Here is a 26,483-nt window from a genome sequence, read left to right as displayed (position 1 = left end):
TTCTCATCTGCGGCTTGGCCTCAACCCAGCACTTGAGATATGATTTGAGACGCATATACCGGTGCAAAATTGAGTTGGTGCAACGGAATCTTGGTGTGGCTCGAGCCGTGTCATTGGCTAGGAAAATATCACAGTAGTTGATTGGCTACACAGGCCTTTGCCTTTGCACACAGTAAGATCTCCCGTACCTAGGTACCTTGCACTAGTAGTTATTGACCTTGCAACAACCCCAGTTTGCGGGCAGCACTCACACCCTGGTGTTTTGCGCTAAGCCCAAACAGGGTAGCAAGTAAACAAAGACCCAACGCGGTGCCAGCATCTCATGGGACCGGCACATTGAGTGCGCAGTACCGCGACAACCTGTTGAATGCCCTGCTGGCAAGAGTCAGGCTCGAGGCCTCGCTTTTCTCTCTAATCCTTCATTTGAGGCCGGGTTGGACTCTTGATTTGTCTATTTCGCAACGGATACGTCACCCGATAACGCATACGCGCACTCACTGCTCGCTTCCCTGGAGCTAGTTTTTCTCCCCTCTAGTGGCAGGTGACAGCCATAATTCGCCTGACGATCTCGACCAAAGACAAAAGGTGCCACAATCGTTCGCTCCCATCATCGCCAATCCCGCCGCCAATGCTAGAAGCTATTGAGTCCCCAATGAAAACAATCTCGGTATAAACACGCCGTCATCTCCGCCAAGTCTCCTAACCACATTCTCATCGTCCACAACCATGGTCCAACCAGGGTTTGGCGGCGCGCTCGAGACGCCTCGAACGAACGTCGGTGACGCTACATATCTTAGCAGGCAGCCCGATTTTGCCGACATCTCCCAAGAAGCCTCCTTTCAGTCCCCAGGAAAAGATGGCGACTTCTTCCAACAGCTTCGCAACGGACGCTCGAATGGAGTCAGTCTGCGAACGCCACGCCAAAGAGGGCCGCTCGCAGATCGCAGAAATCTACCCCAAAATCTTGGAGAGGCTGAATTTACTCCCATGCTTAAGTTCTCCGCAAGACGGAATGCTCGTAAAAACGGCAAGGAAAATGGGACTACTGCATTGAATGCGCCAGCATTGGATAGGATAGACGAGGACGATATGACTCCCATACCACGGGTGGACAGTTCCGTCTATCTGGGCTCTCGAAGCCAATCGTTTCTCGACAACACCCTACCCCAGCTCGAAAGTAGTAGTGTTGCTTCCACCCCCTTGGCTATGCAGCCTCGGAGAGGCGGGGATAAAGGGCCATTACAGGATGGCAACCAGTTGTCGCTGCGCGAACAAGAAAACGTCATTGATAGGATTGAGAAGGAAAACTTCGGCCTAAAGCTGAAAATTCACTTCCTCGAAGAAGCATTGCGAAAGGCCGGTCCCGGCTTCAGCGAAGCAGCCCTGAAGGAAAACACAGAGTTGAAAGTTGATAAAGTAACAATGCAACGAGAGCTTCACCGATATAAGAAGCATGTCACAGCAGCCAAGCGGGACCTTGAAGCCTATCGACAACAAATGCAAGAGCTTCAAGAAAAAGCAAGGCGAAAGCAAAATGACGAAGGCCAGCGCCTGGAACTTGAACAACTGCGCAAGGCCCTGGAGGAAAAAAAGTCCGACATTGATGCACTGCAACAGCAAGTGGATCAGAGTCATAATGACAAAGACCAATTGGAAAAACTCCGCGACAACATTGAAGACCTAGAAGCAGATTTGCGAGAAAAGGATCGCCTGATAACGGAAAGAGATGATGAGCTGGATGATCTTAGAGACAGACTTGATGCCGCCGAAGACAAGCAAAGGGAAGCTCAGAGGAGACTGAGTGAGTTGGAAGGTGCAGAGAACCAGAATGAGGAATTGGAAGAAGCCAGAGAGACTATTCAAGACCTTGAGCTCACTATTCGTCGACTAGAGGAACAAGTCGAAGACTTCAAAGAGAAGGTAGATCAGGCGATATCTCAAAAAGATCGAGCCGAAAGTGATCTCGAGGAGCTTCAAGAGGAAATGGCTAATAAGTCTGTGGTGACCAAGGGCCTGTCAAGGCAAGTTGAAGAGAAGGTATCCCGCTTGCAAGAAGAGCTTGATAAATCTGGGAAGGAATACGCAGACCTGGAAAAGGAGCTGGCTGGTGCAAATGAGGAAAATGAGCAGCTCCGGGCTGAGGTGGTTGAACTCAGAAACGAGCAACAAGAAATCAGACGAGGGCAGCACGACAATTCAACTAAAGTTCGGGAGCTCGAAGCAGAGCTACTTGCTGTTGCAGATGAGAAGGATCTTTTACAGGTGCGGCACGAAACACTGAGAGTCGAGTCCGAGGCCCTTCAGCGTAACGTGCAGCAGCTGGAAAGGGAGGTCGAGGAGCTACAGAAAAACGTGTCAGACGAGAGGGAATATGCGGTGGAGATCGAAAAAGACTTGCGGCAACAATATCAGGATGAGTTAGAACGATTGAATGACGCCGTTTCAGACTTGCAGGCCGAGGTTCGCGAGCGTGACAATCTTTACGATAACGATAGTGAAAAATGGGAAAACGAGAAGCAAGCTTTGGTGTCTGAGAGGGAGAGAGCCGAGGAGAAGGCTGCAGGTCTTCAAAGAACCATCGAGCGTCTTCGCGAAGCGGAAGGAAACTTGTCAAACAAAGAGTCCACCTTGCAGAAAGCCATGGAGAGTGAAATGGAACGGCATAAAAGCGAGGAGGCCGTGATGGCTCGTCAAATTGACGACCTCCAGGATGCTCTAGAAACGCGACAAGCATTGCTCACCAATTTGCGAAATGAGCTTTCTACTGTCAGGGACGAGCTCCGACAAACCCAGATCGACTATCAGGGACAAGTGAACAAGATTGTCGCATTAGAAAATGAGGTGGAGGTGTTACGATCGAAGAGCAACAATCAGTTGACACCCGGTCGCCGCGATGCAATAGTACGGGATTCACAGTATCTCCAGGACCAGATTACCAGACTCAAGGCGGAGCTTAGCTCGGCTCAATCATCTTTAGCGGAAACAAGAGCACAACGGGATGAGCTCCAAAGACAATTGCATCAAAATGGCACTCAGGAAGACGATACCCTGCAAGTAGACCAAGAACGTCTTGATCTGAGAGCAGCCAAAATCAAGCTTGATAACGAAGTCCGTCTCCTCAAGGATGAGAACAAAGCGCTTAGCGAAGGGCGCAAAGAAGCCGAAAAGGCCCTCGAGCACGAGATTGTAAAAGTCGCCACGCTTGAGGACCGTCTCAAGCAAGAAGTTCAACAGCTCCAGACCAAGACAAAATCCTCGACAGCAACTCCATTCAACAATCAAGAAGTTCTTTCTGCTCGGCGTACAATACGAGAGTTGGAGCAGCGGGTTAAAGATTACCAGGATCAGCTAGTCAAAGTACAAACAGCCGACGATGGCGACGATGTTGGCAATATGTCGATCTTGAGAAGAGACTTGTCCGCGTCGCGTCAAAAAGAACTTGATTTCATGCAAAAAGAGGCGGCTCATCGTGATACCATCAGGAGCCTCAATGTGCGAATTGCGGAGCTAGAGCGGCAGCTACATGAAAGCAAGGTTTCCCAAATGGCGGCTTCACCTCCTAGCTCGGCAGCCAAGTCTACAGCTGACTCTGAAGTTGCAAGGCAACAGCTAGCCAATTCTCAGCGAGCTTTGGATGAATTAAAATCACAGGCTGCTGAGTCGGAGCGAATGGCATCTCAGGCAATTGAGCAATTGCAGAAGGAGATGAGCGATCTAGAAGATCAAAAACTCGTCCTCGAAGAAGTTCTTGAAGAAGCAAACCAACAAGCTGAAGAAGCGGCGGCACAAAATGAAAAGGCTATGCGTCGTATGAGACACAAGCTGGACAAGGCGGAACGAGAACGAAACGCGGCCATTGCCTCGCAATCAGAAAATAGCAAGCAGGGACAACACCTTAAAAGGAGGCAGGCTGAGATTGAAAATCTAGAGCACGACGTTAGGCAACAACAAGAACTTATTGATGGCCTTGCTGCTGCTGAAGTATCGCTCAGACGCAAATTGGAACGAGCACGTAGCGAGCGAGCGGCGTTCCGCATGAGCGCCGAGAAGCTGCAACGGGACATTCAGCTACTACAGGCGACTAGCGGTCCTATATCAGGGAAGGATGATGGACGTGCTGTCGCGAAACGACATGATAAGACACTGGATGGCGACAACCACGCGTTTGAAACACTTGTTCGAGCTGCCGAGGGAGCTGAAGAGCGCCACAGGAAGGAACTCAAGGGCATGGTGATGCAAATGGAATGGATGCAGGCTCGTTGGGAGCGAGAGGCGTCGCTCAGATCAGACGCCGCATATGCCAAGAAGTTTATCCAGCTGCAGCTTGATGTTGCCAACGCTTGGTTGGTTCTTCCTACGCCCCTTTCTTTTGTTCCTCGTGGTTCATGTTTGATTCTTGTGCTACTTGTCCAGTTTACTAACAATATTACCTTTTTCGCCGCACAGCAACAAAGCACAGCTGCGTGAACTCGAGCATATCCGCACCAATCTTCTGCATAGCAAGAAGCCTCTAGCCCTGCCCGCTGCCCCCAACGGCCTCGCTTTCGGCAAGGTAAAGCCGACATCGATTCGACCGTTCCTCACAATGGCTCGCTTCATTGCTCGCATGCGCATCGCCTCCCGCAACTGGGCTCAACAAGAGCAGGTTCGTCTCAAGTTGGTCGCGGCTAGGGATGACCAGCGACGCGTCAAGAGATCTCGACTGTTTAAAGTTGTGCGAATGGATGCATGAGAGGGACGTTTTCTTTTTTTCATCATTGGCTGGTTTCATTAGCAGGCACGTACGTTTCACTTGGCTCTCTCTTTTTTTTTTTAACACCTTATTGCAAACGTGGTTAGATTGCAATGATACACATGACGACAAAAGGACGTTTTCTGGATAGTATGGTTTAGGTTTACAAATACCGGGCATGTAGGAAAAGGCGTTGGCATGTATTCATGGAGAAGCTAGTTGCGTACAGCAAGTCTGTAGTTCAAGGTTTCAAGACGTCACCGTATACTACTGACCTATGAGATTCATTTTCACAATGCGACTTGCGACTTGCGACTTGCGACTTGCGACTTGCGACTTGCGACGTGAGATGGTGAAGAGTGAATCGCACAGAGAACTGGCTTTTCTCTTGCCAATTTAATGAAAAACAAAATGTGTGTCAAATTCAACGATAGCACAGCTACTGTATTTATAACTTTCCAAGGCATGGCTGAACAAAATGCCAGAGTAGTATTAGCCAACCCCGTCGTCCAACCCCAAAACCTTTTCTTCAATGCCAGACGAATGAATTTGGAGTAAAACATCCAACCCACGAATAAAACAAAGAATGTAATGCAATAATATCGTCCTAAGAAGATTATTCTCCTTGAACCCCAGGATATCGACCACTGATGCACCTGTCCCATTCCCAATACCAGCATGAGAATCATAATTTTGTAATAAGCAGGAAAACAAAATCGTCTTTCAAAAATTCCAAATATCCCATTATTCCTCGTACAGCATACTACGCAATGTAGCCACACTATATCGCGACATCATTATTTACATGACGAAAAGGAGATTCGTATCTAATTCATTAGGTTAGGAATGCCTTCCTCAGGCCGAAGGGGCTTGGATTCGGTGATATGTACTCAGCGGGTGGCTGCAAGACAGCTGCGGCTTTTGCGTGTATTTAGTGGCCAGTTCGTCTCTGATGCTATTGAGAAGTTGCACGTAGCTCTGTTGGGGGTTTTTCCTGAGGGCCGTCATGAAAGCCCAAGACATGGCTCCCGTAGCTTGGGATGCGATAGTGGCATCGGCACTATACGACGCGTTAGTTTAGGTTCCATCTCCGTGGTGTCCTCAGAAAACTTCTAGTCTGGTAATAGACAAATCGAAAAACTTGGAGGACTAGTCCCCGCGCGTCGCTTCGTGTGGTGGCGGTGGCGGAGGTGAGCGAGATGCAGCTAACTGCATCCTTATCCCGTCAAAAGGAAACCAGGCAGCTATCTGCAGGGCATGGGGGAATGCAAAAAGAAACAGGTAGACCCACGATGTCTGGTCATCTTTACTACCGGACAGCATGATGACATCAGCAGGAGAAGTTTTGGTGGCGAGGGTACGAGCATATGCATCTTCTCCGCTGGTGGCCTTCTTGAAAAAGCTCATGATGTTGCTTGCAACTCCTCCCAAGTCGCCTTGGCTGTATGAAGATATGACGCCAAGTAGGCCTTGGCCAGCTTCCTTGGCGAGATTTGGTTCCTTGAGAATGCCCTGGGTTGAGTAGATATACGGCAAATCAAGAGCAGTTCCAGAGTGGCACGAATCGAAAATCGCTGTTAGTCTCACGCCGGCTTGCAACGGCCGAACCATGATTCGGTGCATTTCGTCATCTGTAATGTGACCGGTTTGTCGAAAGTCGACAGGGTAAATAACTTCGTCATAGCCGTCCGCCTCGTCACCATCCAAGTCCTTTGTCTGACCGCCGTGGCCTATTGAACAGCGTCAGTTCCCCAACGCCCAAACGTCTCAAATCATCACCGCTCGGCCACCTCGTGGGTAGATTGCGCAGGAGTGAAGGGTCTTACCAGAATAGTGAAAAAATAGCGCATCGTTCGGACGGGCATCCTTGACTAGCCAGTGCATTGCACGGAGAATGTTTTGTTTTGTGGGTTGACTCATAGGATTCTGTTGATCGTCTGTCAAAATCACCATGTCTTCTCGTCTGTAGCCAAAGTGTTCCGCCAAGTAGGCCGTCATGTTGCGAACGTCGTTGATGCAACCTCGCAACTGGCCACGCTGGCCGAAGTAATTAATGCCAATCAAAAGGGCCTTCCTACGGCCGGTACAGTTGGAATACTGAAACGAATAACCCTGAGGCGCGCCCGCGCCAAAATGCTGTAAACCGGACGGAGGAACTGGGGGTCCGCTCATCCGAGGACTGTAGGCACCATGCTGCTGCGGCGGAGGTATTCCTGCCGTCTCTGTGAGAAAAACTTGCACCTATGACATGGTGAGGGGGGCCCGGGAAGCACAGCACATACCAGGGCTTTGTCCGGGTCTAGAAGCGTAACCAGGCTGTGGTTGTGGTGGTGCAGGGCTGTAGTGGCCTGCATACTGTTGGGGAGGTGGAGGGCCATGATGCTATATAATACGCGATGTAAGCCACGCAAGTCGACAGAAGACAGATGTTCTGTTTGGCATTGACTTGAGCATACCTGATATGCATACTGTTGTTGGGCAGGGTGCTGTTGATGATAACCGTAGCCCGGTTGAGGCTGGGGAGATGGTTGGCCCTGAGGAGGGTATCCGCCGTAGCCCTGTTGCGGCCTGCCCAAAGTCAATCACCTATGTCAGCACCGGATAGTTGTAAAAGCGACGGTGCTGAGAGTCGACAATTGACGACTAAACTTGTGTAATTACCTGTAGTAGTTGCCCTGATACTGAGATGATGGCGGGGGGCCGTAGCCGCCCCCACCGCCGTAGCCCGGATATGCGGACATTTCAAGCTCACGAGTTGCTTTGCGATGCTGGATACACGGAGTTTGGACTCGAGCTTGCACCTTTTAATGACGTCTCAGTAGCGGCTCGGGCTGTGAGCGGTCGAAGGTGTTGCCCTGCGTGGGGATGGTAGCTGATGAGGTCGAGATTGGCGCTTAGCGTCTGGCCGGGAGATGAAACGTCGGAGATCGGGGATTGACCAGCACGCGGCTTATAAAGTTGCTCGAGAGAAGCGAGTTGCGAGCTCCAGAAATCAACACACCAGGCAGACAGACACACAACAAATGTTGCTGACGCTGCAATATCGGACGACGAGAAATGCAATGCAGGAGGATGAGGAAAAAGGCCCGGCGTGAACGGGTCGGACGGGTAGCGGTGTTGATCACGACCCAAAACCCAAGCTCGATGGAGTGGATATGATTTGTAGGCCGAAGTGGCTGCTGTTTCCTGGGGTAGGGAGACGCGTGAATGGGCGGTCAGCGGCGCAGGGCACAGAGCACAGGGCCAGTTGAGCTTTTAATGTTGCACGACGAGGGGGTGCGAGTATTGGCGAGGGCGAAAGTAAACAGCAGCGCGAGGGAGCAAAGTAAGCAGAGTCGAGTTGAGAAGACGGGCAACGCTGAAGCTGGCTGAGGAAAGCCGACGATGACGGATGCACTGGTCCAAGGGCAGATGCGAGGCCCCAGCGCCCCAGGACGGGCTGTGCTTGGCTTAATGGAGGAGGGTGATAGAGACGGAGATGGAGACGGTAACGGTCAGCGTGAGACTTGGGCGTGAGCACGAGTGCGCAGAATGCAGAGTGCGAGAAGGACGAGGTGGTTGGTGGTGTGTGCCGAGCGGTGGTGTCAACGGGCCAAATGTGATCAACAACCTTGGAAGTCAATAATATATGTCTGGTCTGGTGTCTGTGGCTCAAGGGCTCAAGCTAGCTGGCGTCAACGCATGTCGTTCGGCATTGCCAGCTGGCGACGGGCGGCAGGCGACGGGCGATGAGCACCGAGATATACTACGGAGTAGACGGGACGAACGAACGAACGAACGACCATGGAGGGGAGCCAGGTTGGGTATCCTTTTTTTCCCTCCTTGTCCAACAACCACACATGGACAACAAAAAAAAGCACGAATTATGACGATGGCCCAGTGCCAGAGCAACATCGGGCTGGACGACGGACATTTTGCATGCATGGATGCATTTCGCCAAAGCCGCACATGCACCCGGGATGCAGACGGCCCAGGACCTAAGTTAAGGCCAGGCCAGTCAGCGGGGCTGGTCAGTGTTGATAGTGGAGAGGAGCCCCCAACAGCACCCGGGCCAGCACATGTACACATCAATTGATGTCAATGCAGGCTTCAATGGTCGTAGACCCGTGGCTGTTTACTAGTGTCTCGAGTTCTGGTTTGATTGGATCCTTTCAAGTGCTTTGAAACGGCCCAGTTGGCAGAACGTCCAAATACTTGCATGTTCAAATGTTCAATGTTCTGATATCGTGTACCTACTACTCCGTATTGTAGGTACCTATCCAGAGGTTCTAGTTCGTTTGCCGGTCGATCCAGTCGAACAGGGATCATCATCACGTCTGCTCACTGTATTACTATATTGGACACATGCCAAACGAGGGCGCTGACGCCGGAGCAAGTCGAGCATGGATTGCATAAATTTGCATGAACTGGGCGTGCCCAAGGTGGTTCAATGTGGCTCAACCCAACTGGCGACACCCTGGACCCTTGGGACGTAGGGGTCTTGGAGATGTTGAGCATTCGCAACCCGAGATGCAACTGATCTGCTATGTAATAGTACTCGAAGATTGCTGCATGTCCGGTCGAGGTCTCATCTTCCTAGGCACGGCGTATGTACTTTTCGTAGCATCCGGACATGGGCGAACTGGAGCCACTACCAGTCGCAACATTGAGTATTGCAACTCAAGCTTATTACTGTTGTCAACCAAAGCCACAGTCCATCCAATAGGCTTGCTGCCGACGCGCCCTATGCCAAACGAATTGACTTTGATCGGGCATGCGGCAGGCGTATTGTCTGGCCACGATGGTGACGATGACGATGACGATGATGAACAACATGCCATTGTGCTGCTGCCATTCGCAACTGCGCCTCGATGGCACGGCTGGGCCAACAAGGAGAGCTATACCAAGTGTGGTTCCGAAGCCGGAAGCTAATCATGTACGATGCTGCAAGTTGATCCGATCTGCAGCTTCGAGAATGATGGATGATGATGGAGCGATGGAAAGATGATCCAAGGCACCTGGGTCCGTCTAGTCTGGTCCCACGGCCCCGGGGCTCCAAACGTCACCGAAGGCTGGCTGGTAGTGTTCCAGCCGTTGACGGTTTTCAGGCCGGCAGGGGATGTCAGGGTCAGGGCCGGCCACGCCGATATCTGGACATCTGGAACATTTTAAGCACTTGTGCACTTCTGGGCAGCACCGCACCAGCTGTCCAGGTCGGCTGTGGCGGTGCCGGTGCCGTGCATGCGCCGTACTCCACCAGCCCGCCAAGCACTAAACCAGGGACCACCACGATCAATCGGCCAGTTGGCATCTGTTTCTACGAGGCGCAGCACAGCCGGATGGCGGCTCTTGCGCTAGTCAACCGCGGTTCTCTCTCTGCTGTGCTGATGATGCCAACGCAGTCATTGATGATTTTTATTTTTATTTTTTTCTCTTACCCTATTATTATTCACGCCATCTTCCTGTCATTGCTACCGTTTGAAATTCCCATCTTACCTACAGGTATATTACATGCGCCCTGAAACTTATTTGATTTTTTTTCCCGCTCCAGTCCGGTTCGTGGCTGCATGTCAGCGTCCGTGGACTTTACTCAACCCCTGGCGAAACAGCCATGTGGCAGAAGAAAAAAAATTCTCCATCGGCATATGGGGTTACCAGGGACAACTAGAACTCCTCCATATCCAGGCAGGTCTGTATCTAGTTAGTACAATAGGTAGTGGGTTAGTAGACAACATCTTGTCATCCCGCATCGTAGCCTCCCCTCCATTGTAGCAGCCTGATGGTCGCGTCCCATCTTTTTAATACTACATATGTACCCTTCAATCTGAGAGCATATTCGAGGAACGTGGTATTAGGCAAACAAGTACCCAGGGAGCAAGCAAAAAAATACCCATTGGCCGCTCTCATCGCAGCGTTAAACACCCAGGGCATCATGTTCGCTCCGCGCCCGGTAGCTTCACTTGATGCTTCTGCCTTTGATCCCACACAACAGCTCGACAAGGACGAGCCTACCAAACGTCATAGCCTAGCGGTACAGACCTCATGTGCCCATCGGTTCACTCAACAGATATATTATGGGTTAGGGGTGCTCCATACCGTACAGACCAAGCATCTCCCATGTCATCCGAAACTTCTTCAGCGCTCGGCCCAATGCCAGAAAAGAATCCGATCCATGGATACCCTGATGCCCACTTGCGCGGCTGTGTGGCTGTGTGGCGCGCCAGGGCCTTGAGCGGCGAGGCCGACAGCTGAACGGAGAGCGTGGCTTGGCCAATCCAAATGCTCAGGCGGTATCGGAAGACAGCCGTCGCACAACAAAAATTATATGCGCGGCCGTGAAGGAAAACGGCCTACCAAAATGCGTGAACTATCTATCCTACGAGTATCACCTGTTTTACGGTTTCCTTTCATTTTCTGGTCAAGAAAGAAGAAGGGAAAAGGCCGCGAAAGAGAGATACCGCCGGGCCTAACCGCTTTGTAGCCCATTCGCTGATGATCACCAGTTTTGCATTATTGACTTGAACGCATCCTCAAAGCTCAAGTTGCTTTATTGTGCAGCCATTGTTTCGACAGTGATACTTGTTCCGATGTTTCTATTTGCGATTCTGTGTCCACTGTAAACAAGCTCTATCAAGTTTCCTTTTCTTTTTTTTCTTTTTGGATTTTTGATTAGTTTTAATGATTTTTTTTCTTGGCCTATCCAAATGATCGTGCAAGCACTACGTCAGGTAAGGCCCAATAGAAGCAACACAATATAGCGGCCGTTCCCAAGCCAGAGAACCGCAATAATAAACCACGTGATACACCATGAACGCATCGCGACAAGTTAAGATCTGATAAGATGAGTGGTTTATAGCGACGCGCCGGCGAGGGCTATCCTCGCGATAGTCCAGATTTTTGTCGTCGTTGCTTGACCCTCTCTTCTTTCCTATTCGTTCCCATAGCTTCAGACTCGCTTGCATGTTGCTACCACTGTGTCAAGAGTGCTGCCCGTTTCACCAACATCCGGGACCAATCATTGGACACTGTCTGCCCGCAGCCAGCATTGCTCAAGTGAACCGGTCAGGCTGCAGTTTGGCCTCAATTATGTCAATGTTGCTACGGAGTACATAGCAACCAAATCGATCAGTTTGACCACTATTAATTAGCAGCCTCGCCGCCCTGGCACTTCAGCACCGTCTTTTACAGCTGGGAGATAGGGGCCGCCAGCTGCCACGAGACCGTTTGACCCAAGTAGAGGTACATAGGTACTTAGGTACCTCGACTTCCCAAGCATCCAGTTTGTGCATATCAAAATCCCACAGTTTCACCTCTCATCCCAATTCCCGACTTCGTGCGCAAATCATGGAGACTGAAAGGTCGTACGGGCCTGTCCAGCCAACGCCCGGCTATTTGCAGCTGCTGCACCACTACGTGCACCCCCATGACGAGCTGAAAAAGGCTGGGTATATATTTTCCAAGTTGAGCTCCACGGACCTGCAAAGAAAGAAACGATGCGAGAAGTGCTGCAAAGGTGAGATGGAATATGGCCAAAAAGAAACCACCCCTTTTTTTTTCTCCTAAACACACAGTCAAGACTGCGCTATTAACACGCCGTTTCGTCTCAAGTGCTGAAAAAAGAGCGGCAACGAAATCAGCCTGGTGAACCAAAGCTTCCTCCTGCGTCTGATGCTGCTATGGCCGGGCAAAATCATATTGATCTGCACAATTCGAATCGTGCCTCAAACGCAGCCGTCACCGAAAGTCAAATCAGCCCTCATACCAAGCAAGCGTTGGATACAGCGGCCAAGGGGATCGAGCGTACGCGAGATGGCAGTTCTGGAAACACATCTTTCATCTGCAGCTATCACCCAGGCCAAGTAGCAAACAGAGTGAGCATTCTCTTCTTTATCCTCTGAATAACAACCTAGGTAGTTCACTGCCGTGTTTTCATGTGAGAGATGACTGACAGAGCACTCCAGAAGTGGACCTGCTGCAACGGGCCGCTGTTCTCAAAACCTTGCGCCGGACAGCATGAGCATTCCCCTCGCCATTATAATGTAGGTGAACTCGAGAAGAATTGGCAATTTTACGAAACGAAAACCGTGCGTCTCCCAACTCACGTTGCTGCTGTGGTGTTGGATTGTGAAATGGGAATGGCCAGTTCCGGGGAATCGGAGCTCATTCGTCTATCCGTGGTGGACTTTTTCACTGGCGCCGTGCTCATAGACAGTCTTGTCTATCCCAGTGTGAAGATGGCCCATTATAACACTCGTTTCTCAGGCGTAACAAAGCATAGCATGGAGAACTCTCGTCGCCACCGGAAGTGCATTCTCGGGCGAGATTCAGCGAGGCAAGCTTTGTACAAGTTTGTCGGACCTGATACTGTTGTCATTGGCCATGCCGGACATCAAGATCTCACGTCACTACGCTGGACTCACCATCGAATCGTCGATACCTTGATACTGGAAACAAGAAAGCGTCGCTTTGAGGCGGACATGGCTCGGCGCAAGGAGTGGGAAGAGTCCGAAAAAAACGAGATGGGAGAATCGGCAAACCCTAGCTCTACTGTTGAAGATGAAGATAACACCGCTGCCACAAACTTACAAGAGGGTGGATTGTCACTGAAAGCCCTTGCGCTGAAACGGCTTGACAGAACCATTCAGGTCAAGGGTCGTGGCCACGACAGTCTAGAAGACGCCTTGGCAACGCGAGATTTGCTACATTGGCATATTGATGCAATATTGAAGTCAGCTACCGAGGGTCTGCTATGAAGGATTACGAGGACTTCCTTGATGATATGTCTCATATATCGCAGATACAAATTCCTAGAGCTAACACCGAAATATGCAGGTGTTGGAACACACGGATATGCATATACGCGGTGCCAGACGAAAAGATTTGGGTTGCCCTACTAGTCTCAGTGACGCCGCCATATCGGGAGTGGTAGTGAACCCGGATGGCCTGTTTCATTTCAGCCTCGTGTTGCGTCTAAGCGGACTGACGGGCGTGAGTCACCATATCCCAAAAGGCCAACCTTGCCAGCTCGCCTTGATACCACCACGGTAGCATTGAAGTCCAAACCGAGGCATCCGTATTAGAGCTTGATGAGTAACCGGGGAAATAGCTGACGGCGGGTCGGACGAATAGACCATGTCAAGTCTTCAATATGGCCCCGTTCTTACTGCGTGCATGTCCTAGCCAAGGCTCAGCCGCTTCGCGTATAATATCTTAGATGCATACTATAGTGGGAACCATCAGTTATCAATCTAATCGGCTGGAGTGATCAATTCTAGGGTCCCCTGGTCGTCCCCCGGCTTCCGGGCGGACCAAACAGGCTCTATATGGTACATGTATGAATCCCTGCAACACCCATTTTGTCTTGCGTTGTATGGACTTCTATCCTGCCTTTGAGATTCACCCTTCTCTTACAATTGTCGGAATGGCGACCGCTACAGTGGCTATTATTGGTCTTGGTATGCGGCCAGCACCGCTCCTGAAATTGTGATCAGATGCTAAATCAACGTGGTAACAGGGCCGTTGGGTCTAGTAACACTCAAGAACTTGCTTGAGAAGTGTTTCAAAGCGACGGAGTTCGACAAGGCGGATGTTGTGGGCGGTCTTTGGAACTATAGAGATGACTGCCAGACCACAGTTCTCGAGAGTACGTCACAGCTGGCGACAATGTTGTTTTTCATGCTTCTCTCTTTCTTTTTCTTTGATTCCTTGAGAACATGACGGTGCTCATGGGTCTGAATATTCGACAGGCACCGTGTCAAATATTTCGAAATAGCGCGTTAGTCCACCCCAACTGCTTTTTACCGCCTCGAACTATATTGCGGAACAATTCACTGAGGCTGAATTGACGACTTCCAGGGATGCTTCGCAGACTTTCCCTTCTCCGAGGGTAATAACACTATGTATAAGCATATACAAATATCAGACTCGGCCGAGCCGATTGGCTAACCGATTCACAATTCCAGACACCCCAGAAGCTCGCCACATTCAGAGATATCTCTACGACTATGCCTCGAACTTTTCACTCCAGAGTCACATCCGACTCCAGACGGAGATTGTTCATGTGGATTTCGACAAAAAGAGCGAACAGTGGACTGTTCGAATGCTCAAAGACGGCGCAACCACGTCTCGGGTATTTGACAAGATTGTTCTTGCTGCCGGAATCAACAAGCTGCCGTTGATGCCTAAAATTGACGGGCTAGACGTGTTCGAGGGCGAAGTTATCCACAGCGCCGGGTACAAGAGGTCAGATATCCCCGCCGCCACTGCTTGACCCCAACAGGAACACGGACTGACTGGTATTTCTCGTATGGGTTTCATAGGCCAAGCTCGTTGAAGGTCAAAACAGTACCGATCGTGGGCCTTTCAAATTCCGTCGTGGACACGGCAACGACCCTCGGCGGTCACGCGAAACATGTATATATATCCCGTCGACACGATGCGTTCATAGTATGTTGCCGCCCAAAAACGCGGATATCCGCGAAGGGGAAAGAAAAAAAATAAAGAAAGAATTGAGCAAATTAAATAAAATACTATTAGCTCCCTCGGTTCATAGAAGGCAAGCCGATGGACCACACCTTCAATCGCAGAAAGGGCGTCATTTTCGAGACTCTGCAACTCCTCCCCTCGGCCGTGTCCAGCACGATTATGCGAAAGTTTCCCACGGCCACGATACACAAGGGTCTTCCGGAACTTCCGCAGGACTGGAACTTGAGCACCGCTCCGCTACCAACTCGCACACCCCCGTCATCTCAGACACGGTGATACCGCAGATACTAGAGGAACACATCACACTAGTCAAGGGCTTGGACAGGGTGACTGGTCCCAAGACTGTCCAACTTGACAGTGGAAGCAAGATTGAAGCCGACGCCATTGTGTTTTGTACAGGATACAAGGCGGATTACAGTTTGGCTGGCCGATATGATCCCACATTGGAACAGCCGCAGGCCTGGACAGCGTCGCCGGGATCCAACTCTCGTGCTTTGGCTAGGCTGTACCGAAACATCTTCTCGCTGCAGCTGCCTCACCATCTGGCCTTTATGGGAGCCATCACTTTCCCTTCTCCGGCGTTTCAGCTCTATGACTTGGCCTCCATGGCTCTTACACGCATCTGGGCTGCTGGGCACCAGTTACCGACTGTGCAAGAGATGACGGCGCAAGTAGACCAGCGCAAGTGGCTCATATCTCTGGCCTCCGAAGGCACAGTAATCCCCGGCTGGGTAGATGGAGCCAAGTGGATGGCCTGGGCCGACGAAGCCGCGGGCTCGGATGTCTTCCCTCACTTGGGCTACGGACTCAAGGGATGGACCCTGTGGCTCAAGGACCGGCAGCTTTCGAGAGTGCTGATGGACGGTACTCCCAGCCCGCATCAGTTCCGGCTGTTTGAGAATGGAAATAGAAGGGCGTGGAGTGGAGCAAAAGATGAGATACTGCGAACCGACATGCCAAGTTGAGATAAACAGACCTAAGCAACGTATTCATGGCCTCTTTCTGAATGTCATCCGTTTTCCTTCACTTTGCTCAGGGGTAATTCTTGATAATGCTCATATCTCGTCGTATTTTCAGGCTACGATATCCGTCTTTTACATGGTATCACTCCAATAAAATGCCACATTCCGCTCACTGAAACGCCATTTTTTCCTACGCTTACCATGCCCCTTTCTGCAATATCCCCCAGCTATAAGGCCTGACCGAACATGACCGCCGATTCTTGCTTGTCTTTAGACGGTCGGCTTCTATCTCCTGGTCGGAAGCCATGTACCGACGAGAGATTGTCCCAACTGACGAGTTTATTGGCCGGTGCAGGTGCCGACGGGCCAGTGGTCCTGCTGGCGTGAAACAAGCTCCAATCGCTCACGCTAATTCCACTGGTATATCGCGACGAGGACGTACTGTCAGCACGAGAACTATATTTCGAACTGGTGGCTGTTCGTCGCGGCATCTCTGGAACTTGGCTTGGGCCTGATAAAAGGCGACTTTCGATTTCCTCCAAGTCAAAAGGGTCTGAACGGAATTTGTTCCGCCTGGTTGTGAACGAATCGATGCTTTGTACGGATTCTCGGTGAACCGAGTGTGGCCTCGACTCCAGAGGCTGTACTGCTGGGTATTGTGATGCTCTGGCACTAACACTAAGAGATCTCCCACGAGATTGACGTGACTTGGCAGGACCGTTGCTAGGCATAGGTCTTGTTCGATATTCCCCTGGCATATCAAAGAAAAGAGCTGCAGGAGGAAATGACAGTGGTTGACCAGACAGTTCCACAGCATGCCTGTCAGAGAAGGGATTGAGGGGATCAATTTGGCCTTGGTTAACGCCCAATTCCGGCCAATTTGCTCCATTGATGCTGTATTCTCCACGAAAATGCCCGTTATATCCCGGTTGAGTACGTGGATGATTGCTGGTGGCATCTCCACCAAGCAGCCCAGGCATCGCCGTCCTCTCGGACATATTTGGTGTTGCCGTTGCAACTTTCAAGGATACAGGATTGTTGCCACCGGTGAGGTCTTTCCCATTCCCTGGTAACCACTGAAATAGGCAACTCTTGGTTGCGCCAAGCGTAGCCATTTCCCTGATCTTCGGTCCTGTATTAGACCTGCTAAGGGGTGGATTCAGCATCGACTCTACCCGCTGCTTCTTTGACCTTCTTCTACAAAGCCAAATTGAAAGGGCTATTAAAGCTATAAACGCAACGCTGCCGACAGATATTCCCACAATTGCGCCTGTTGACATTTGTGTTTTCCCGTGAGAACCCGAAGCGGGTGAGACCCCGGCATCAACGGGGCCTTTACCCCCTCGAGGTCTACCAATGGATGTGGTATCAGGCAGATTGCCTGTAAATGGTTCGGTGGAGATGGCGATAGGGGAGGCACTAGTAGCAGGAGTATTCTCAGCTTCTTTTTCAGTGGTAGGCAATAAGTTATTTGCGGTCGTTTCCAAGGTCGTAGGGATGGGGATGGCCGGAACAACAACTCCAGGATTGGACGGTTTTGCTCCAGGATTGTTAATGGGCCCCGAGATTTTGGGGGTTCCTTGGTCAGAGGTGGCTGGTTCTGCTGTTTGAGATGTTGGGCTATTTACGTTACTGCTTGGTGGAGGTGACACAAGCGGCACAGGTGTATTCGGGAGTCCATTGCTTGAAGATTGGCGGCTTTCACCAGATGATGTTTCGACGCTCGTCGGCGTAGCCTCAACCCGAGGTTCAGGGGTTGAAGCTTTGGGGGCCTTTGTATTATTATCGGTAGATTTCTGGATTTGTGAAGAATTATCTTGCGGCGTGTTCCTGTCTGTAGGTTTAGGCGCTGGAGGAGGGTTATTAGGAGAAGTGCTGCTTGGAGTAGTGCTGCTTGGAGGCGGCGCGTTGCTTGAAGAAGCGTTGCTTGGAGAAGCGTTGCTTGGAGGAAGGTTATCTGGTGGAGAGTTGCCCGTGCCAGGTTTAGATTCCGGAGGAGAAGGATCTCTGGAGGGACTGGGGGGATTTCCCGGGTCGTCTTGCTTGGGAGGACGAGCTACAGCGCTCGAAATTGATGTAGACAACACGCTTGAAGTTGGGTTGAAAGAGCTTGTGACATCCAACAAGGATGAGGTCAAGGTCAACGACGCTACACTCGATGGTGCAGCTGATTTCGACGGTGAGGTTGATGACGTTAAGACTGATGTAGTTGGATTCGTTGGGCTCGTCGTAGAACTGGCGAAAAATTGAGAAGAATTTGTGGGTTGCGGTGAGGATCCTTCCTCATCCTCGATGACAAAACTGGAAAGAGTATGGTCAGGCGAGTGCCGATGCTTTGTTGGTGGTATGACTATCGTGAACAATTCTAAGTCATCTTCCAATACTCCGTTTGGCCGCGAGGTATTACATTCTGTAGAGACATTGTAGTTGACTCCCACGAGAGTTCGGCCTGCCAATGGATTGCATCTCCGCCCCCGATTCGGAGTCATATGAGCACCTGGGAGGGACTGAGACATGGTGAAGTCGATGTTCGGGCCAGAAGCAGTCGTCGAGATACTCGAAGATGGTGTTTATTGGAGCCAGGGTCGAGATGTAGAAGTGTCGATGAACCTCGACGCTCCTACGTATCATGTGTAACCCGTGACCAAGACAGCCGCGAGACCTCATCCAACACTCGAATCAAGGTGTTTGTGCTCTGGTATCAATCGGTTCGACTGTGTTGAGAAAGATCTGGGTCAAGATCCATGCCACGACATGGTAAAAGGCCAGCCCTACGAGTTGGGATGCGGGATTGGAAGAGTAGTAGAACTAGGTTGAATGTTGAATGTTTGGAAACTTATTCTCTCAGCAGGGTTTATCCAGAAAGAAAAACCCCAAAAATTCCCGAGCACAGTCGGGGCCAGGTATTAGAAGATCCGGTAAGTTAGGACCTGAGAGGAGGCGAGGGGAGGCGAGGGGTTGTGGGTGGGCAGCATGGCCATGTGCACGAAGCAATCCAGAAACGAAGAGCGTCCTCAATGGGTATAGACTGGACCACGATCTTATGCAGACCTTGTATTGATACGTTTTGGATGATGGATGCAAAGAGTCTTTAACAACCCTCAGTCGGGGACGATGGAACAGGGGTTGCGGCAACCCTGGGTCTGCGACACTTCTGAAGCACAAGCATCGTCAGAACCATATGCAAGCGGGCCAGTTGAGGGTAGCCAAGCACTTGCCCAACTCCATCTCGGCGATTTAAAACGGATCAACTAATGATTGCTGCGCCATGGCCGGCACGGAGCAGGATTCGTCCCTTTGTCGGCATGTTTCTTGCGTCGTGTCCTGCGTCGTGTCCGGGACGATGGCGCTTCCGTCAGGATTAAAATTCGAGATTGTTTCGGCGGCATATGTTTTACCCTTTGCCCTTGGTACGGATCAGCGGGCATGGGAGAGTCACCCGATAGTGATGCTCGATTCTGTTCTTTTGATGACACTTTGAATTTGGCTGAGTTGAGCGGGGGGGTCTGGCGAGCAGGAGGAAGGGGAAGATAGAGAATCGTTTCGAAACATTACAGACATGGATACTTCAAACAGCGCCTACGAGTAATCCTGGGTCGTTCTTTCTTTAAGTCTCCTCCCTATTTAACCTGTTACTTTGCAACACCAGCAATGGAAGCATTTTGATGAAGCTGTCTGATGTATTGAAGGCGCACACGCAGTATCAACGTGGAGCGATTAAGACGTGTCGTTTGAACGACTCGCCTGTACTCCGTAACGAGACTCGCCTTTCTACTCCCCACAATGCTGGGTTGCTGAATACTGGCCACACGTGTCTATATCCAGAATCCAGACCTGTAGGCCTTGTGGGCAACTTACCGTGTTTGACTGATCGGCTTACTATCAATTCATTACTGCACATCAATTTATCTTCACTCCTCTCTACAGAGTGCCGTGCATCCAAATAGAAATGGAAATCGTTAACATGGCCTGTCTGTTGTCTGTTTCCAATTCGGGAGACCCACTCGCACCCCCCCGTTCGATACTTCGCGAGCGGTGGAGCTTGGAGTGTCATTGACAGAGGCACAAATCTCAGTCGATGGCTCGATGCTCGATGCTCGCCACTCAACGCTCTATTACGTTAACGCTGTCAGGATCCCTGTTCTTCCCCTGACCTCCCGCAAGTGCTCAATCCTGGCGCCCACGGACTCGGCTCTAAAATTTCCGCTGCGGGTGTGTGGTCATCTTCAACCTCAAGTGCCTTGACCAAGCCGTCCTCGTACGCACGCTCCAGATTCCACAGACCAGTATTGGGCCTGGTTCCTCCGACAGGCCCTCGCGACATTCACCCAGAATCTTCACCGTCGCTTCGGCCCTCTCTTCCATTTCGTCCTCGTCGGCGTTCGACATCATAGTGGTGTCTGTTTCGGTAGCTTGTCAGTCGTCTGTGCGTTGTGGTTTCGATATCGATCCATCAATTGCCTGTCCACCACAGTCGTTGGGTTTCTTGGTGGCCGGATTTGCAGTCTCTGCCTCCATAACCAACTCCTGGTCATCAAATATTGCACATATTGGACCACATCAACACCCTAGGCTTGGCCTTGGCTCACATCTTGGTTCCTGTTGGCGTGACGGGAAGGTTGGTTTTCTGGGGTAGCCCTCTGGTGATAAGGCTACTGATCCGGGCAGTTTTCGACAAATGGACAAAGCCTTCCTCTCTTGCTATTGATAGCGACGCTACCGACGAACAGAACCAATCATCTAGGGCTTCTGGGCCACCTACTAGTGGTGTCGTCATGTTCGGACCCTTTCCTGTTCCTCGTAAGTTTGATCGCTCACGGGGTGAGCTCTCTCTTCCTCTAAAGCCGTTCATGTCGTAAAACCTGTTTCAAGTTTCATACACATTCTTCCTAGAACCGAAACACACATTTTTGTCGTGGGCCCATGATTTTGCTAGCCACAAACCAACTTCGTGTAGTTAGCTTGAGGCATACAGTCTGGTTTTCAAAACAAATCCTCAAGCCCATTCGCTTGTGTGCTTCTGCTTCCCTTGTCTGATGTTGGTTTGCCATCAATTACAACTTGTCTGACCCAGCTCATAGCAAGCCTGACCCCGAGGGTAGACTCAGGGGATATACCCAGTCCGACACCCATCAATCTACCAAGGTATCAGCCATTTGCACAAGATGATGTGATAATTGGCGGCGAGAGTCAATCATTGCCAGCTTTACTTGAACAGACTGGCCGAGATTCGCTTGTTCTGGGACCTGCTGGTCTCTTGGCAATCGGGCTCGATCTGAAACTAGATGCCGACGAATCTGACCTTATACCTGATACATGCTGCCTACCAGATTTCCGTCAATGGGACCGCTTCACAGCCGAGGAAGCCTGTAATCAGGACGGCAAAGACCGGTTTCCATTGAGAAATGGGAATCTGTCCCCAGGATGCCAGGTATACCTTGAACGCCGGCGAGAACTCTCCAATACCAATGACGACGCCTTCCGCACCGTGAGGAGGATTTCACCTCCCAAGGGCAAGCAGCACGCAAGGTTAGGCAACACTTATGAATTCTTCCGTTGCCTGGAACTATTCACTTCCTTCTGGGACGATCCATCCCGGCCTCCTGAGCTGCCGCCGTCTCCGGAGTTGACCACGGCAAGTGACACATCTCCCTGTATCGAGTGTGATACCCAAACACATGCTGAACCACCACATGCCCCCCCTACAACGGGCCGGACCTCCTCCGGCCAGTCCATGCCCCAAGAATACAGACAAAATCTCCTAAACGCCTTCATAAAGCTAGTTGCTTATGACTTTGGCTGTAATGTTTCTAGAGCAAGGCTAGAACCGAGGCTCCATCTCAGCTCGCCTCCTGGACGGAAAAAACGCAAGACATACACACCTTCGAATTGCCACTTTGTGTTCCAGAGCCCAATGACACGAGAGGCTGCCCGAGCGGGTGTTGTCTACGGCCCAGTTGCCGCAGTAAGTGCACGCCCAACAGTGAATTTCACTGAACCAGATGCCGAAACAGCGCAGTCATCGGACCTAGCACGGGAGGTGCTAGCCGCCTTGATCACGGCTCAACATCGAAACCGTGAGGGGAGGGAAGAAGTCCGCTTTGGACACAATCAGTGGTGGACGACTCAAAGGCGATGGGGCGGCGGCTTAGGGGGGCCCATTGGGCGTGAAGTCAAGCAGGACGGCTCCCCCGTGGACGACCGCCACCAGGACAAGGACTTGAACAGTCGCCGGAACGGACCGGCCGTGAAGAAGGCTCGTAGAACCATGCCCGTCTATGACAATTACCGTATGGTTCGCCCGCCGGCGTCTTCATGGGACCGGAAAGCCAAGTACGAGGCCATTGGCAAAGTTGAAGGTTCCATCTATGATGACATTTTTGTGATGAGCTCTCTTTTTCACCACGTCTCCATTCTAAGGGTCCGCGTCCCTACTCGATTGCTCGAGGTTCTGGACGGTTCGCCCGAGCCAGATTTATCAAGACGCAGCTGGGGCAAAGTCCAAGCCTGGAAAAGTGCGTGGTACGACTTCTTCGACGTCGATCAGAGGATTGCAGCTATGAGATTGGTTTGGGCGGTAGTGGCGTACCAAATGAGAAAGCCCCCAAGCCGAGACCAGCGTGGATAAGACTAGGTTCAATAAATAGATGAAAACACTGTATATACAAATACACACATTGACGGTATATTTGGGAACTGCTTCTCGGCGGTTTATTATAACCCCCACATTGCCAAGAAGTATTCGGACCCCAACCCAGTGGCATGTGGCTATCATCATCGCTTACACGATGCTCTAGCGTAACCCAATCAATGGCGCGGTGTGTGAGCGACAGCCAACTCGGCGGTGAAAATGAAAATTTATGATTCAGAATGAAGAACCACGCTGGTTCCCTGATCTATTCAAAGCTTAAAACTACAACACAGACACAGGTGACGTCCCGTGGGGGAGGATCTCCTCGATTACGGAAATCACAATAGTTGGACAGTAGTTATATGCTAGAATATGATTGCGTCTCACACGCTAACGGGCTAAAATTTTGCATGGTCGCATTACTACCCAGCGCAGCAATGGAGCCAATGTGCGAACATGAGCAACGGCTGACGCTAGGGACTCTCGCACGGAGCCATGGCACTATGTGTTCTCTGTTAAACGTCGTTTGGTGGTTTGTGTGCATTTACCCTGTAATATATGTGTATACATGACCGATTAAACGCAAAGGCCACCAAAGTCCCTCACAGCACTACACTATTCAACAGTGCAAAAATCCGACGGAAATCAAATATACAGTTCTCGGGTGCGGCCAGTTACAGCAGTTTCTCATTGGGACGGGCATCGTTACAACGATTCGATCAAACCGGTTTTTCTTGTTTAAAAGAGAAAAAAATTAACAGGCCCAATGGCGACAGCATCCAGTGGACTTCTGGGTTGACATCATGGGTCATTTATGAAACGGACCATCTTGCTTCTGATTGGACAGGGCCGATGTTAGCCGTCGCGACTATAACGCGACTCTTTCGCGTTGCCCCGTTAAAAAGACGCGTTGATCGCTTGACGTGGCGCGTTGACCTTGACCGCGGCTGGAAGCCAACGTCGAGTGTCGAGTGGCTGGCTGAAGTTCAATTGAGAGGTACGGAATTACACGGCTGACCACACGATAATAGATGACACCATTGCCGGGGCAGCCGTGCATCGACAATGGTGGGAAAATTTTCATACGCCAAAAACCCATGTAAATAGTCAATTAGGATTCTAGACTTTCTTCGCCGCCCAGCGAACCTGTGCTTGACGGCTTGACCCCCCGCTTCCCCCCGGGAAATCTAACTCGCGCATGAGAGGCAACGCAAAATAGACAGAATTATATAGACAAAAAGTAAACCAGACCGTCCGACCGCCGCTTCCATACACACCAAGCCCAAACCTATCCAGTATTCCCTCCTCAATTATCCTCCCAGCGGGATAGATAGACATACTTTGCGATGTCACAGCGACAAGGCACAGGAGCCAAACCCATAGCATGAATCTGGTAGCTCCCAGCATGCAATAATATATCTCGAGATACAAAACGAAGAACAACATGAGATATCTGAACTCCCGAATCGCCTCATTCTGGTGATGAACTTTGGGTTCCCGTAATGCTTTATAGTTAGGTAGAATCCGTAGTTGCCACAGTCTAACAAGTACTGTAATCATGGTATCATATACACAAAGAAATAAATGCGATTGTAAATGTGAGAGAGGGCCAGAGGGTTAGCGTCCCATCTCTCCATATGTAAGAGCAAGGGCTAACATTATGGATGGATTTATGCCAGAGGCTCCTCAAAAGTTAGCCTTCGCCTGGTTACACTGAGGGGTGTGCGGGCAGAGATGGGACCAGGTGTTCTCCATGGCTTCTGTGCCGGGCTAGGAGTGATGTTGACAAAGTCTGCAAAGTCAAATCCCTGGCCAGGGGTATTGGGAAACAAGTTGCCTCCGCCGGGCGTTGTCATCATGGACGATGGGAGGTCCAACTTGCTGTTCTTAGGTGGAGGGGTGGACAGACGTTCCATGCGGCCTCGGTTTGACTTGACCGCCGGAGATGGCGACGCTGCAAGATACAGCAAAAGGTCTGCACCCTCTTCTCCCGTCTTGCCACCATTGCCAGCATCCAGGTTTTCTTTACTCCGCTTGCTTCCGAGGCCTCGGGTTTGCAAGGGCGGAGTACGTGGCGGAGACGACCGGACGTTATTGACGGTCAACGAGTGCGCAGGAAGCAGGTCGTCGTCGTCGTCCGAAGGCGCTGCAAAATTGGGCGATGTTAAAGCGGCTGTCATCCTGCGTTGCTGGAAAAATGACACATCTGGCCCACCTGATGTGGTAAAGTGCTGTTGGCGCCGAGGCTTGATAGGTGACGACTGCGCCAACTCATGACTGTCCTTCCACGTGGAGTGTCCTGAAAAGGACTTGTGCGCCGTCGGCGATGCATGAAAGCGCTTGCTTGGGCTTGAGGCCGTGTGGTCAAACGATGCAAAGTATGTACGCTTTCGGTGACCCGAGCTTCCGTTACTCGACCCGATGGCATCGGAGAATAAGGGTGCCTTGAGCGGCGAGCTCATCAGAGCTTTTGTCGGGTACGGTAGATCGGATGCGCTGGATGACGAGTCGGATAACACGTCTCCGTCGTAGAGGCGTCGTCTTCGCATTTCCTCTTCTAATTTGGGTTCGATGGAGTCGAGCGTCAAGTCCTCCCAGCCATGCTTAGTCTTGAACTGGGCCAAAGCCAAGCGGTTCTGCAGTCTGCGTGCAATCTAAACAAATGTCAGCCATGGATGCCTTTGAGTTTGAGACTAACATGGAGCCATGCAGTGGCCGAGAAAAGGGAACAGGTACGTGGCGGATTTGTGTCGGACTATTGTTGCCTCAACTCACCTTGCTGACTTCTGCCCGCTTTAGAACACTGTCGACAACATCCTCCGGCTGTTTTTTCCACGGAGAGGACATGGTCCGTACGTTGGAAAGGAAAACGAAGACAAGAAGAGGAGAAATGCTACTGCTTTCTCTACCATCGGCTTCGTCTTGGCAACTGTGTCCGGGGGCCGAATTGACGGTGTCACGGCAAAGTTGGGATTACGATGGCGCTATGTGAACTTCAGATGTTGAAGGGAGGGAGGCAGGGAGTGAGGAAGAGAATGCCTGGCAACGGAGGACGCTGTGCCACATACACCACATGCCTGAGAGCGCTGGAGCGCGGGAACACTGGAGAGCCTGGGCGACAAAGCGGCACCTGGGGTGAGACGGAACCAAAGCTCAGCTAAGACCCAAACGAGGCATAAGCGCTGCAGCTGTGAAGGCTGTGAAGGGCGGCCCAAGGCAGGGGCATTCAAAACTTGACCTGTCCAATTAGCCCGTGCCTCCTTTGTTCTGAAGGCTATTTGCAGACTTGGCCGAACAGTGTCAAGCAAACCAGGTGTGCATGGTAACTAACTGAAATGACTGGGAGTAAGAATCTGGCCAACCTTTTTCTTCCTCCCTCTCTTAACTATGTCATAATGATTCACACAATCGATTTTTTTTTCGTCGACTGCCAGCCCCTGTTTTCTTCATGCAGAGGGGTAATAATGTTGCTCGTTTCCCGGGAGAAATGCAGAAACGGCGAGAGTCTGGTGGGAGACGAGGTGGATCCTACGAGACTACTGGACTTGGTCTCCGGGCGTCACTGTACTATTACTACCATTGATGGAAGACGTCGTGATATCGATACGGAGTATATGGTAGTTTTCTGTATAGATAGCGACTGGGGAATCAATAAACAGGTCTGTCTCCCTCTTGTAGGGCAGGTGACTACGTG

At 51.0% G+C, this 26,483-nt stretch overlaps 7 protein-coding genes across 8 annotated transcripts; 5 read left to right on the top strand and 2 right to left on the bottom strand.

The window, feature by feature from the left end:
• Positions 1-166: 166 nt before the first annotated feature.
• On the top strand, positions 167-5,033 carry J3458_018734 (uncharacterized protein). The gene is made up of 2 exons (XM_066121217.1): positions 167-172; positions 234-5,033. Exon 2 carries the CDS (start codon positions 727-729, stop codon positions 4,465-4,467), a length of 3,741 nt encoding a protein of 1,246 aa, XP_065973572.1. The 5' UTR covers positions 167-172; positions 234-726; the 3' UTR covers positions 4,468-5,033.
• Positions 5,034-5,326: 293 nt separating this feature from the next.
• On the bottom strand, positions 5,327-8,550 carry MCA1_5 (Ca(2+)-dependent cysteine protease). Of its 2 annotated transcripts, XM_066121215.1 has the most exons (7): positions 7,394-8,550; positions 7,189-7,300; positions 7,015-7,114; positions 6,559-6,945; positions 6,024-6,462; positions 5,623-5,792; positions 5,327-5,559 (listed from the first exon to the last, which is right to left on the bottom strand). In XM_066121215.1, exons 1-7 carry the CDS (start codon positions 7,471-7,473, stop codon positions 5,534-5,536), a joined length of 1,314 nt encoding a protein of 437 aa, XP_065973570.1. In that variant the 5' UTR covers positions 7,474-8,550; the 3' UTR covers positions 5,327-5,533. The 2 variants fall into 2 exon arrangements, with proteins under 2 accessions (XP_065973570.1, XP_065973571.1); XM_066121216.1 differs by having other exon boundaries at positions 7,189-8,550.
• Positions 8,551-11,970: 3,420 nt separating this feature from the next.
• On the top strand, positions 11,971-14,025 carry J3458_018732 (uncharacterized protein). Its single transcript, XM_066121214.1, has 3 exons — positions 11,971-12,224; positions 12,320-12,582; positions 12,673-14,025. The coding sequence occupies exons 1-3, from the start codon at positions 12,056-12,058 to the stop codon at positions 13,462-13,464; spliced, it is 1,224 nt and encodes a 407-aa protein (XP_065973569.1). The 5' UTR covers positions 11,971-12,055; the 3' UTR covers positions 13,465-14,025.
• A 56-nt stretch (positions 14,026-14,081) lies between these two features.
• J3458_018731 (uncharacterized protein) lies at positions 14,082-14,981 on the top strand (the record flags this gene model as incomplete). The annotated part of the gene is made up of 3 exons (XM_007812858.2): positions 14,082-14,166; positions 14,226-14,354; positions 14,674-14,981. 3 exons carry the CDS (start codon positions 14,082-14,084, stop codon positions 14,979-14,981), a joined length of 522 nt encoding a protein of 173 aa, XP_007811049.2.
• Positions 14,982-15,159: 178 nt separating this feature from the next.
• On the top strand, positions 15,160-16,161 carry J3458_018730 (uncharacterized protein; the record flags this gene model as incomplete). Its single annotated transcript, XM_066121213.1, has 1 exon — positions 15,160-16,161. The coding sequence occupies one exon, from the start codon at positions 15,160-15,162 to the stop codon at positions 16,159-16,161; it is 1,002 nt and encodes a 333-aa protein (XP_065973568.1).
• A 4,106-nt stretch (positions 16,162-20,267) lies between these two features.
• On the top strand, positions 20,268-22,842 carry J3458_018729 (uncharacterized protein). The gene is made up of 3 exons (XM_066121212.1): positions 20,268-20,776; positions 20,827-20,958; positions 21,240-22,842. The coding sequence occupies exons 2-3, from the start codon at positions 20,934-20,936 to the stop codon at positions 22,784-22,786; spliced, it is 1,572 nt and encodes a 523-aa protein (XP_065973567.1). The 5' UTR covers positions 20,268-20,776; positions 20,827-20,933; the 3' UTR covers positions 22,787-22,842.
• A 926-nt stretch (positions 22,843-23,768) lies between these two features.
• On the bottom strand, positions 23,769-25,768 carry J3458_018728 (uncharacterized protein). Its single transcript, XM_007812860.2, has 2 exons — positions 25,565-25,768; positions 23,769-25,443 (listed from the first exon to the last, which is right to left on the bottom strand). The coding sequence occupies exons 1-2, from the start codon at positions 25,634-25,636 to the stop codon at positions 24,460-24,462; spliced, it is 1,056 nt and encodes a 351-aa protein (XP_007811051.1). The 5' UTR covers positions 25,637-25,768; the 3' UTR covers positions 23,769-24,459.
• Positions 25,769-26,483: the final 715 nt, after the last annotated feature.

Source organism: Metarhizium acridum (genome assembly GCF_019434415.1).
Source record: "Metarhizium acridum strain ARSEF 324 chromosome Unknown scaffold_555, whole genome shotgun sequence".
Taxonomy (NCBI): Eukaryota; Fungi; Ascomycota; class Sordariomycetes; order Hypocreales; family Clavicipitaceae; genus Metarhizium; species Metarhizium acridum.
Note: the sequence above shows the minus strand (reverse complement) of the source record. Positions and strands in the feature narration are given on the sequence as shown.

Bases quoted from the DNA above. Each gene is read 5' to 3' on its own strand.
- J3458_018734 (XM_066121217.1), top strand. From the start codon at position 727: ATGGTCCAACCAGGGTTTGGCGGCGCGCTCGAGACGCCTCGAACGAAC.
- J3458_018728 (XM_007812860.2), bottom strand. From the start codon at position 25,636: ATGTCCTCTCCGTGGAAAAAACAGCCGGAGGATGTTGTCGACAGTGTT. The intron at 25,444-25,564 runs GTGAGTTGAGGC...ACATTTGTTTAG, and splicing joins AGCGGGCAGAAGTCAGCAAG to ATTGCACGCAGACTGCAGAA.
- J3458_018729 (XM_066121212.1), top strand. From the start codon at position 20,934: ATGTTCGGACCCTTTCCTGTTCCTC. The intron at 20,959-21,239 runs GTAAGTTTGATC...CCCAGCTCATAG, and splicing joins CGGACCCTTTCCTGTTCCTC to CAAGCCTGACCCCGAGGGTA.
- MCA1_5 (XM_066121215.1), bottom strand. From the start codon at position 7,473: ATGTCCGCATATCCGGGCTACGGCGGTGGGGGCGGCTACGGCCCCCCG. The intron at 7,301-7,393 runs GTAATTACACAA...GACTTTGGGCAG, and splicing joins TATCAGGGCAACTACTACAG to GCCGCAACAGGGCTACGGCG. The intron at 5,560-5,622 runs GTACATATCACC...CTAATGAATTAG, and splicing joins GTCTTGCAGCCACCCGCTGA to ATACGAATCTCCTTTTCGTC.
- J3458_018732 (XM_066121214.1), top strand. From the start codon at position 12,056: ATGGAGACTGAAAGGTCGTACGGGCCTGTCCAGCCAACGCCCGGCTAT. The intron at 12,225-12,319 runs GTGAGATGGAAT...TTTCGTCTCAAG, and splicing joins ATGCGAGAAGTGCTGCAAAG to TGCTGAAAAAAGAGCGGCAA. The intron at 12,583-12,672 runs GTGAGCATTCTC...AGAGCACTCCAG, and splicing joins CAGGCCAAGTAGCAAACAGA to AAGTGGACCTGCTGCAACGG.